This window comes from Eleginops maclovinus, chromosome 9 (genome assembly GCF_036324505.1).
Source record: "Eleginops maclovinus isolate JMC-PN-2008 ecotype Puerto Natales chromosome 9, JC_Emac_rtc_rv5, whole genome shotgun sequence".
Taxonomy (NCBI): Eukaryota; Metazoa; Chordata; class Actinopteri; order Perciformes; family Eleginopidae; genus Eleginops; species Eleginops maclovinus.
In genome coordinates, this window is record NC_086357.1 from 23242970 (window position 1) to 23256292 (window position 13323).

At 43.0% G+C, this 13323-nt stretch overlaps 1 protein-coding gene across 1 annotated transcript in view; it reads left to right on the forward strand.

The window, feature by feature from the left end:
- The window catches only part of sema6bb (sema domain, transmembrane domain (TM), and cytoplasmic domain, (semaphorin) 6Bb), a 134312-nt gene that overhangs the window by 67049 nt on the left and 53940 nt on the right, over nucleotides 1-13323 (forward strand). The window contains 2 exon segments of the mRNA XM_063892269.1: nucleotides 2639-2699; nucleotides 2828-2890. Of these exon segments, the coding sequence (XP_063748339.1) occupies nucleotides 2639-2699; nucleotides 2828-2890 (124 nt within the window).

Consider the following 13323-nt stretch of genomic DNA (forward strand, 5'->3'; position numbering starts at 1 on the left):
TTTAAAATACATTTCTTTTCATGATTTGTTAGGTAATAAGTCCTAAAGTGGGATTTAAATCTATGATAAAGTATATGATAAAGATATTCAATGACTTTATTGTCTGATTAATATTTTTGTCAAGTAAGAACTAAGTATGATATACAAGATTTATTTTTGCACCGTTTTAAGTTGTGGGAGCACTACTTGTTTCCCTTTTGATGATTTAGTATGTGTTCCACTAACTCATGCATATATTTACTGTCGCCCAAATGCATGCAAAATCACAGAGTCCTCTCCCTCAGTCAGCAGAAGTGTCAGGGTAACTATGTGATCAGCTCAAATCCTTCCATTTTAATGTCCTCCAGTGGATCAGCTCCGCCTAAACACTATTAAAAGGCTCAGACAGGCTCATACTAAACCACAATATAGCTAGTAGCACGAAGAAGAGTAGGAAAACTAAAAAGAAATACTGCAAAGCCGGGTGGATTAAGAAGTCTTGACCTTGAGTCTGGCGTTGTTTGGACTGCTGCATGGAGAAAGTTCATGAGCTGGTCATGTCAGAAATGTAGGAAATGTTGACAGTTTCTCTTCAGACTCTGTGTTGACTTTGTATCAGCCGGGTCAAAAAGGCTCGGAGTCGTATATATGAGATAACAGCTCAGGCACATGCACATCCTACACACACACACACACACACACCTACAGCCAGACAAAGAGGAAGAAATAGGAGACTTGATTTGTCGGTTTTAGGGCTGGTTGTGAGTTGAGGCGCCTTTGTAAGTTATGCCCTCATGAATTAAGGCTATCCAAGGCTCCTGCAACATAAAGAGAAATGAAATGAAAAGAGAGAGAGAGAGAGAGAGAGAGAGAGAGAGAGAGAGAGAGAGAGAGAGAGAGAGAGAGAGAGAGAGAGAGAGAGAGAGAGAGAGAGAGAGAGAGAGAGAGAGAGAGAGAGAGAGAGAGAGAGAGAGAGAGAGAGAGAGAGAGAGAGAGAGAGAGAGAGAGAGAGAGAGAGAGAGAGAGAGAGAGAGAGAGAGAGAGAGGCTGCACCATAAATAATTCCCCCTCCTCTGCACCATCAGAGGCAACAGCGCTGGCTGCCAGCCACTCTGACTAGGAGGCCTGTTGCTATATTCATTATGTTAATGCTGAGACAACGCTGAAGCAGCCTGGATGAGATTACGCCTCACACTTTAGCCCACTCCACTGTTTGGAGAACGCTTAAACTCTGACCCGTTAAGCAGAGAAGCACAGAGCCAGTGTTTGTGTGATTTTGCACTTCTTCCCTACTTAGCCGTTGTCCCATTCTGCGAGGTTGAGTAAGAGTGGGAATCTACTAAAATGCCAGCAGGAAGTGAGGATGAATTATTCAGGATTGGAGTTACCTTGATGGCTTACCTGCGCGCTCATCATGCACGCATTCTCAACGCTTTATCTCTCTTAGAAAAACAGATGCAAACTCACATTGATACAAACACCGAGGTGGTACGATTACTCACATGAGCAGGCACTTGTACATGGATGCATGATAACCCCTGCTATCAAAGAAAAAGGAGAAACCAAGAGAACATGCAGCACTGGGAGTCAGAGCTCGTTCAGAGATGGGATCGATACTGCAGCAATAACACGGCTATGGCAGATTTACAGATTAGCCCATCCAGAGCCCCGGCCCTTTGCTCAGATGATCTCCCAGCTTCAGATTCATCCCAGCAGATACGGAGGCCTTGATCAGTATGCAAGCGTCAGCTGGTACTGGAGTTGCCAAGCCCAACTCTCATTTAGCTGGCGTTTTCTCAGGACCATCCAAGGTTACTGCAGAATTATCATCAGATTAAAGGCACAGGCACCAAACCAACAACAAAAATAAAAAAGATGTCGACTGTTGCTTTGACTCACGTCCAATGCATCTTGGCCAGCAGTTGAACACACCGCATGTACGTTATGCCCCTTCATGAGGGTAAATAAAGGATCTTCTAGCTGGCGGCAGTATCTGTATTCGTCATCGAAAAAGGGGAATATGTAAATACAAACCATGTTATAGCACACGCATTACAGTAATGCACCTACCATAAGAGAAAGCAGGGTTTAGAATATCATTAATGCATAGTGTTAGGTGTAGGTCCACGTGTAGGCAGCATGTGGGGGTGTTTAAGCACCAGAACAACTTCATTAAATCATCCATTAATTCAATTTCAGGCTTTTGAATAAGACAGATAAGCAGAATTCGGGAGCAATTTCAATACAGCACGTAGAGTTTAATGAGGAGAAGCAAAAGGCAAAGGGGATATTTGGAACATCATTATGCAGTCGTCCCATTCCTCATATATGTCGGGAGAAATGAAAGACATTGTAAAGCTGTTCCCTAATCTCTAAGGGTCTGATCAACTTAAAGTAATAAAAGCCTCTAATGCATTACGTAGCTGCACACATAATTATTTAGTTGTATAACCACACTGATGTAATGTATGGTGGAAATATTCATACTTTGAGTTTGTAATAAGTGTGTGGCTTGGATTTCATCCAGAGAAAATCTGCATTGACTTGTACAATAATGCTGTACTGTGGAACTGGTTTTCATGGTTTGCTAAGTGCCATACCTTAAGCTTTGTATAGTGCTGCATTGGCTGATTCCCAATCTCTCTCTCTCTCTCTGCAGGGATGACCTTTTCCGTGTGGAGTTGGACATCGTTGCAGGAGACGAGATGTTCTACAGCAAGGTGAGAACCTTTAGGACAGGCTGTGAGCATGTATTTATTTAAATTGGAACTGGAAAATGTCATCTTTTACTACAGAGAAAAGCAAATGTAGCTAATCAGGCATGAATGTGTGCTTTTTTTATATACAGAAAAGGACGTGGGAGTCGAACAAGAATGACATCAGGATCTGCAGGATGAAGGGCAAGCACGAGGTGAGACAGAGTGACTGATTCTCCATATTCTCTCTTTCATTGAGGGAGTTCAACAACCTGTTAACACAACATTGACACTGACACCCAATACAGTTGATATGGCAGACGTGTAGCAAAGAGCTGCTAATCTACACAAAGAAGAAAAGAGGGTATTTATTTAGAGTTGGGTTTATGGCCATCAGGCAAATAGAAGAACAACAATCTTGTAGCTCTGTGTTTGGTCTCCACCAACTCCTGAGGGAAATAAATGGCACTTAAGCTGCAAAATGCTCCACAAAGTTCACCAGAGAGCCACTAACTCTGCTTGGCAGGTAGCGTAGAGTGGGTTTATCAGAGATGTTTTTTGAAAGCAGCTGCATGATGATGAGAGCAGTGAGACTGAACCAAAACACTGAAGGTTTAAGCCGTAAAATCACAGAGCTGAAAGACGTCAAGAGGACTCCTTACAGATGTGGAGTTGAGTGTTATTAATAACTGGTATTTTTTCACCTTTACCCATCCCTTTCAAATACAAGTAGTAAGCCTTATCATGAATAATGACAAAACATCACTTTAAGGAGAGCTTAGCATGCTAACCCTTTCAGAACAGTAGTGTTTTCATGTTAAAAACGTCAACATCATATCAAATAATCATAATACAATAATCGGCTGAAACACAGGCTTTAAAATACCATTAGAAGGCTTGTTTCTTTTAGGTTACTTTAGCATTTCATTTGTTATTTAGCACTCTTTTACTGGAGGCATTTTCTGAGTTGTTTCTCAGATTACTGATTGACTACTGATCTATTTTTTTAAAACCCTGACATTTCTGAAAAAAACCCTTAAGCAACTACAGATAATATGCCAAGAAACGCACAGTAGAATCCACTCTGAATATATTGAATGCTATATTGATAGTGAAATATGTTGAAATCTTGTCCAGTTACTCAAAGTGTTTGTCTGTCACTTTCCTCTTTCTCATTATCCTAGCACACGTCTTACCTTCCCGCCTGCAGCTCAGCTTTCATTGTCATCTCACTGTCATGCCTGCTTGCTCAGCCTCATGAGGAGGAGGAGGGCTCTGACAGATATTGTGTCATTGTCCCTGCTCATCTAACACACACACACATTGATCAGTAGAATAGAGCACCTCCTACCTATCCACCTCTTGTTCCACCATCATGGGTTAGGAATGTGGTGTGTGCCCTCAGAAAATGCAGGTGGGCGTTGGGAAACGGATCCGATGACAAAGTGAATGGGGTGAAACGTCCCAGCAGCCTCCAGCAGCCCACGCCTGAATACCTCTTATATCTCCAACACACAAACAGTCAGTGTGTGTGTGTGAAGTGGTGATGGTTGGCATGGGAAACATGGGCCCTGTCCCCTCCAGGCAGAGAAAAAAATGACTTATTTAACACAGTGAGAGAACACCTGACATTAAATCTGTGTGAGACAGTGCCAGACAGAAACGCAATGGAGAATAGAGGGACGGAGACAAAAAGCCTAGCTGACAGCAGGAGAGGTGAGGGAGAGAGAGGAGACGGGGAGAGTGTGGGTCCCTTGTTGGCCGGCCCTGAGGAGCGCTGTGGGGCCGACCGAGATATGAAAGGTCTTCTCGCCCCTAATGACAGTGCTGCTGCCTGGTGAGGCTGTGAGTCACACGGCAATGTGAGCAAGATAAGACCACTGCCAGGTCCTCTGTCAGCTCTCAGAGCCCAGACACACATGAATGGGATGTGCTTGTTTGTGCGTATGCATTCAGTCAATCACTCACACACTCACTAGGGTGCAGACGTTATGGTTTCTAGAAGCCTTTACAATGTTTTTAGGGTCACTAAAGTTTATATGGGACTGAAAATTACATTATTTTTGTATTCAAACTAACAGACGCTACAGAGATCTGACAAAATGATGTATTCCTGTACTATTTTTGCCTCGAAGCAGGGAAATGTACGTTGTTACAGAAGCAAAAGTGCAAATAAAAGGCAAAAGTACAAAGAGTAGACTTATATATTAAGTAAAAAGGAAAGCACACGTTATTAAAGATTTAAAAAATTGTAATTTCAAAGAAATAATACACCTTGGAAAAAAGAGAGATAAAAAATAAGAGTAATAGCCGGTAAAGTTCCGAAATTGTAAAAGTGTGTTATTCAAATGAGCAGTGTGCAGTGTTGTACCACTACAACAACAGCGACGGCACAAAACACAGCCTAAAAATGACCATAAAGTTGCATTAATAAATCTCTGAGACAATGTCAACCAAACATGCAACATTTATAGATACCCTGTGGAGTAAACACAGTTCACAGTCGGTGTTTCCCAGAGAAACATTTTGTTTAATGCATTTCCTTTGTCCTAAAACTTTGAATGAAGGCAGACTGCTGTGTGTGTGTGTATGTGTATGTGTTGTGTGTGTGTGTGTGTGTGTGTGTGTGTGTGTGTGTGTGTGTGTGTGTGTGTGTGTGTGTGTGTGTTGTGTTTTACCAGCTACGTAATGCATTCAAATAAGTCGAACTTACATATCAGAAGGAGAGACACTTGAGCATATAAAAACACACAGCAATGTAACTTGTTGATGCTCAGAAATATCATGAACACAGCAAAATAAGAGGAAAATAATACCATCAACGGGTAAGTTCCCATACAGACACTTCCACACACCTTTAGTGGGACATAAGTGATGACTGAGAGGGATAATCTATCACGGCTGGAGAGCAGAGTACATAGGACCCAAATGCAGAAGAGAGAATCAAAATCTTTTATTGGCGGAGCTGGGCAGGCAAAACAACAAAGCATAAACTCTTTCTGAACAAGAAACGTCCAACAACATCAAGACTCTACCAGAACAACAAGAACTTAAATGCACACAACACTAATCACAAGAACAACACACAGGTGGGGAGGGAAGAGAAACACAGGGGCACCAGGTGAACACATTCAGGGGGTACGGTTGAATAGTCAGTTTAGCTTAGGAAGGTTCCTAACGGAGCGAAATGACCCGGAAGTATCCTAGTGGCCGCCATGATAAGAGCTGTTCGAATTCTCTGGAAAAATGATAGGAAAGGAGATTTGAAACTTCTTTTATAACCTCCTTTAGCTTAGGAAACACTGGACCTTCCTTTACGAAAGGAAAGGAGAACATGCTGTCCCACAATGCCTTGCGGCCGCAACATTTGCCGTGACACTACATTCGGCCGTTCACGGAAACAACCGATCGTGACGGAGAAATACGTTTCATGAAAGTTACGGTGCTTATTAAAGTATAAAATGTATGCCGTAACTTGCTTTAGTGCTTTGTTTTGAACGTTCAACACTGTATTAATCAAAAGAGAAATAAGAATGTTACTTTTTCACTGAAATGATCAAATAAAGCATCATAAATACGTGGGATAGTGTAAGTGCAGTCGGATTCTCAAAGCACCGCAGTCTCTTTTGAATTCTCCTATCCACTATTCCTTAACTCCGTGACATTTCACACAAAGCTCAAGGAATACTAGATAGGAATAGATGATAGGAGCTGATTTCTGGACAATTCCATGGTACCAGTCCCCCGCACCAACCCAACCCATCGTGACAGCCAATCCGCACCGCCCGACCCGCAAAATTACGCTCTGATTTTTTAACCCAACCCGACCCAACCCGCGAAAATGGGAGAAAAAAAAAAAAAAGATACCAATGAGTTTACGTCGTGATTTGCCAAACGGTAGGCCTATTAACGAGGGGTTTTGCTCACAATTATGAGGAGATGCACGGCAGGCTATTATTTTCGCTAAACAAATGATTGACAGGAGGCATAGCTCGCAGCTTGCTGCTGCCCTTTGCTGCCTGTGTGCGGTGCATGAGACGGAGCGGGAAGAGAGGGAGAAAACCCCATTTTATCCTTACACAAAAGACAAGCATATGAACGGATACATATAACTATAATAGCTGGAATAATTGCGATTTTTACCCGACCCGCCCGCTACCCGCATTTTCCACGGAAAAAACAACCCGGCCCGCCCGACCCGCGGGCTAGCCCGCGGGACCCACGGGTTTTGGGCCAGCCCGCGCATCACTAGTACCTAGGTATTCAAACAGGAGGGAACACAAGAGACAGGAAGTAACAGCAGACATAACACTTTTCAAAATAAAACGGGGAAACAAAGACAGATTGTGACATAATCTTTCTACCTGTACATTTGAAGATGCTGCACGCTATACCCTTTTTAAGAATGAATAGAAATATGATCATGGTGAGGACCCAAGCACCTTGGAAACTGCAGTCATGAACCTCATGTCCGTCTTTGACTTGCATTAAACAAGCATGTCAAAAAACAGGCTCAATTTGATGTCATGGGATTCATTAACAGACGCAGCTTGATTAATCTTTTTCGTTGGTATACCTGACTTGGACCAAAGTATGCAGAGCATTTCTTTTTTCAACAAAGAATTGCATCATTTTCCTTTTGCTTAAGCCCTGTAATAAGTTCAGGAAGTTGTACGCTTTGATGCAGCCTTTAAGACCATAATTAAATATATATTTTAGTAGCCAAGTGATATGAATTTTGTATCACGTTATTCATGTTACTGTGAGGTTTCTGTCGAGCTACAGTGTTTGCCGCGGGGCTTTTGTGTTTGAATGCATACGGTTGCTACAGGCTTTGTTTTTCCTGAGTACCTCTTGCTGTTTTCCTCATAAATTTGGAGGTCAAGCTGCCTGAATGCTTAACCAAATTACACTCTTTTCCTGACTCTAATGTATGCACAACATGGATGTGAGGTCACCAAGCCTCATGTACATTATATGTTAATACATATTCATGATTTCAAGGGTTCTTATCTGCTTCTCCCTTCGTTTCTGCCTCCTACACATGCTTGAACACAATTAAAACAGAGAGTCACATCTATCAAGCATTCATCTTCTGTGTGTCCCCCTCCCTTCCTCTGTCCTCCTCTCCTCCACTTTATCGTCCTGAAAATGTCCTGTTCTGCTTGGGGGATGGTTGTGTCAGATGTGATACATTCACCACCTCATAATTGGTTTTGTAATTAAATGTTTCTGCTTGGTTGATCACAAAGGACATAGTATTCTCCTTAATTAGGCTGAAAATTCAATATCCAGATTTTTTTTCTCCCCTCCTCCCGTGTTGACCAAACGATTGTTGATGAATGCAACAGTCTGCCTCGCTGTCACTCACTCTGCATATTCCTCATGTTTCCCTTTGTCCTTAGCTTTCTGCTGTCTCCTTATCAAACCTCGTAATTGCCCTTTGCATGTCATTCTCCGTCATTGCATCCCCATTTTTCACTCCTTCTCTTTCTCTCAAGAAGAAAACAGATAGAGGGTGAGACCAGAAGTGGCTCAGTGCCAACACATCAGGCCATGGCAGCGTGGCATGTGCATGCAAACAAAGGCAATTCCATATAGAGCGCTTTCAAAGGGCGGTTGGGCATCGTAATAAGAAGCACTTAGCCAGATTGTTTGATCAATATTGCGTTGATCGTGCTCTCTGAGGAGCTCGGGGTTCTCAATCGTCCAAACCAAATGCTCTTTCTGGGTCAGACGGGCAGAAGATTCAGTTTCACAGCCCTTTTGCAGCTCCCAAATTAATCAATTTAGAATACCACATGTGGAGTCACTTTCCCTCGAGTTAAATCTCACCAATGCTTTATAGTGTATCCAGGTCCTCTGCATTTAGTGTGATATCTCAATGAAATATTTGTGCTTATTTGACATCTTACTGCCCAACACTTTATACTGTATGTACCCTAGCAGCTCATTTTATACTAACCCAAAAATTGTGCTTTCGAATCTACTCCACAACACAATGATCAGATGCTCGAATGCCAAAATCATCAATTATGGATCAAAAAAAGTCTCTGCACGCTCACTTCCAATGCAACAGTGTTGAGATGAACCAGAGTTTGCATTCCTTGGCGTTCATCACGGCATTTATTGCTTTCCAGATGTTTGTGCAATATTTATTTCCTCAAGAAACGTGTGAAACTTATTTCCTTTTCCATTTATTTTGACCCAGGAATCTACAGCCATGAATTTCCCATGTGCAATTATCGTTTATCCAAATTGCTCTGATGATAGTTTAGTGAATTACTGGCTTTGGCATAAATTACTTGCAGTGGACCCCTTTGTGCTGAGCCTTCCTTTCTCCACACATTCTTTAAATATATGTACATGTATTAATAATCTAATAATTTGCCACCGCTTTCTCAGCAGGTTATCAGACAGAGAGCTTTCCAAGGATGACTCAGGTTAAGTGTTGTGGTCAGGGATGGTGTGTGTGTGTGTGTGTGCGTTCGTGTGTGTGTTTCCACGGGGGAGTGGTGCTTAGCTGACCTCTCAATCTGCGGGTCTTGCTGCAGGTTGGCCCCTCCGCTGAGGCTGCCACATGGCTGACTGGCCTGGAAAAACTCTGTGTTCCTGTCTCTCTTTCCCTCACTCTCTCCTCTTGATTTTGTCCCCCTATCTCTATAATCTCACTTCCCCCCCCCACCTCACTCCATCCCTTCTCTCTGGTGTCGGATGTTTGGTTGTGGCCTGTGGTGTGTTCAGTCAGAATTACCATCAAACTGAGAAGGAGGGTTGCAGAGGGACTCGGATTAGCTTTAACATGCTGAGTAAGACCGCAGCACTCAGGACAGCACATTGCAGCTAATTTGGTACCGCTGCTGATTTATCCTCCACCCACCACTGCACAAACATACACACTCTCTCTCCTCCTGTCACGAAGAATCACTGTTTCCAGTTAAAATTGTGTGTCAGGGATTTTTCTCTGGGAATGACAATCCTGTTGTTAATGAGCGAAGAAGAGCCTGTGTGTGTCCTTTGCCAGTGTGTATTGTGTAGACAGTACATGTGTGTGGGAGCGTTCTGGCTCAATGGTAGCTTCTTGGCAGAGCAATGCTCTCTTCTCCCTGGTTGCTAACATCAGGGGACCAGCCAGGCATGTAATGGAAACTTTGGAGATTTAGAGGAGCAGCTCGCTAAATACGACCCCCTGATGTACTGCCTTAGATGGCTGCTATTGTACGAACATTACTAAAGCAAGTCCTCATAACTTATTATATTTTATGAGTATGAAAAATGCTGCAGTTGCTCCTAAAGCAGGAAAATGAGAGGACGATTTTACGACGTATGCACCTGTTTTGTATTTTGCTCAGACCCATGCAGCTATGCTGATTGTAGCCCGAGGTGAAAACCCATTTAGGTTTTTTGGATAAAGCTTCATCATTAGAACAAACATGAACCCTAGCTGAGGGCAAATGAAAGTTTGTTTATCGTCTAAGACTAAAGGTGGAGATCCGGACAACAGATAGAAAGCAGATGCAGAATTTGGATCCTCCTCAGCTTTAATGGTGTCTGACTGCTGCAGGTTGTTTTGAGCAGATGTGTTGTAGCAACATGGAACTTGTGGCCGATCCTCTGACTGCATGTGTGTTGGATCACTTTCATTTATATGATTGCTTTTGGATGTGCATGTTTTCCGTATGTCCATAGGAAATGTCTGTGCCTGTGCCGAGAACTGATGAATGCACTTACCCGTCCAACATCTGCATCTTTCTACGATCAAGAGACAGATTAAAAAGCTGCTGCGTAGTAGGCTTAGTTTATTTAAATGCGGATATACATATGTACACTTGCACAAACACACGCATGCATGCACGCACACACATACAGAAACACAGACACACACACACACACACACACACACACAGTTGTGTACCAGCTCCCGCTATCTTTTCCCACTCCTTCTTTAAATCTCCTCTCCTTTCACAACTATGTCCATATTTGCACTCAGACGCGTTCTCCTGTGTAATTCATCTGAGCTGCAGATTAATTTTTCAGAGCCAAGGCAGCTCTGCCGCTGTCAGTAAAAGGAGGAGAAAGAGGAGGAGGAGGAGGAGGAGGAGGAGGGCTGCAGTCGTCTGGGTCTTGGGAGTGCTTGCCAGCCAGCACAGGTGGCGTTTTGTCTGGATTCTTCCCAGGGAGCGAGCGAGTGTAGGAGGCAGAGGGGATAGGAAGGAGTCACCAGGACGCACAACGTTTGGATTGATATCTAATCGCCTAATTCAGTTGATTCAGTACTTGATCCTTTGTAATTGGTTTATTTTTTTCATGTGGAAACCATAGTAAAACCATAATCCTACCCACTGAATTGGGTTTTGAATAAAGAAAGGCCCGTACTTGGAAGTGCCAAATTGCTTCCTGGAACGGATGAATACGGGTTAATGAAAAGCATGTATGGAGCAGGGGACGGATTCTGTTGGTGTTGAAGTGCAAATGGCATCCAAACTCAGTTGAACTATTATGAAGGATATAACCCTGTTTTTGTATTCTGTAGTCATGTAATGTGTCATTTTCTGTGTACAAGCGCTGCCAAATGCACTTTGAACAGCGGTTTGGCTCCTCTAAGTGTGTCCTCCCCTCTCTGAGAGCCTGGCAGTTTCTCTGGGTTGTTATTAAGAGTGCTTCATCGGGCTTTGTGATTACAGCTCTGACCATCGCGACAGACTGTAACCCCACAGACAAACAGCATGCAAATGATTCTCACACAAGAGCATGCATCTGTGCTGCGACACACACACACACACACACACACACACAGACACAGACACACACACACACACACACACACACACACACACACACACACACACACACACACACACATACACACACACACACATAGATATATGCACCAGGCACACATGAACACATGCTGAATGTGGAGGAGTGACACACATGTACTGTCACGCCGCAATTTGTCACACAGAGCTGCGCCATTAGAAATGTACACCGCACACTTGACTTTGCACCCCAACCCCCACAGACACACACACACACACACACACACACACACACACACACACACACACACACACACACACACACACAAACACTAACACACACACATGAAACACTTCCTCCTTTCCTGCTTTTGTGCTGTAGAAAAACGAAAACCCAGCAGGGAGTGAAGTGGGAAGGTGTAGAGGTAGGAGGGTGTTGGGTGGAGCATCTGGAATAACACTCACTCGTCTCTCATATCAGAGCTTTTCCCTCAGATATCTTCCCCACGCACACACACACACACGCACACACACACACACACACACACACACACACACACACACACACACACACACACACGCACACACACACACACACACACACACACACACACACACACACACACACACACACACACACACACTCAGACACACACACACACACACACACACACACACACACACACACACACACACACACACACACACACACACGCACACACACACACACACAAACACACACTCAGACACACAAACACACACTCAGACACGCACACATACACGTACAGGCTGTCATTTCACATTCCCGCTATCACCACCACCTCTTCTGCTGCAACTCGGTTTCTCTTTCCGATGAGATCAGTGCGGGTGGTGGTCTTGAAGTGAACCCCATCTGGTGTGTGTGCTTGTGTGTGTGAGTATGTAAAGCTGGTGCCATCCTGACTGGGAGACTAGTAGTTTGGGGAGGGGAGTGATGGCTGCTGTCCACCGGTGATCTACAGTACTGTACATCACCACTCATGCTACACGCACACACACACACAAACACACACACACGGGCAGTTGATTCCACCCGGCAATCCGCTGTCGGCACTTTTTGTCTTTATAAAGTCAAAGGTCATGTAAATTCCTGCACAGATTCACTGCTGATGGATTCTTTGTTTTTTCACCATCATGTTAGTTTTTGTACCTAAAGCCCCTGAGACAGAGCTTCCCGGCCCGGGGATCAGGACCTCCCAAGCTGTCCTAAAATAAATCTGAGGGGGTCACAAGATGGTGAAAGCAGGAACCAAAAAACATGTCATTACCTAAACTCTATACAAGACCACTTTTCTGTAGTTGTTTACTCTTTTTCTCATGAAATGCAACCCCTTTATGCTCTTCAATCCTACAAATCAAACAACCTGAGAGGAAATAACTCTAAATTAGACAACCGACAGCTCCTGTCAAAGCTTTTATACAAATAATAAATATTATACAATCTTTCTTCTCTTTATTAGTGCTATGTTTAAGGGCTGTATAATTAAGTGCTCACATGTTGTAATTGAAAGTCCTTGAAAATGACTCCACTCTGCGTTTTTCCTTAAAATGAATTAGCTCTAGTGAAAAAAATAATAAGAAAATTAGTTAAAATACGAAACAAGAAACATAAAAATATACGATAATATATTATTTTAACAGAAAATGAAATATTTACAACATAACTGAATTAAAAAGAAAGACGTGTGCAGTTTCTTGCCTTTGAAATAGTATAGTTATTGGTAAAGTCATGTCAAAACTGTTTTTTAAAATGTAGCTAAACTAATACAAAGTGGAAATGGATAAAAGTAATGGCTTGATGGTTGAAGTAGTAAGATATTAGTAAGTATTGGAAAACAGTTACATCTGTT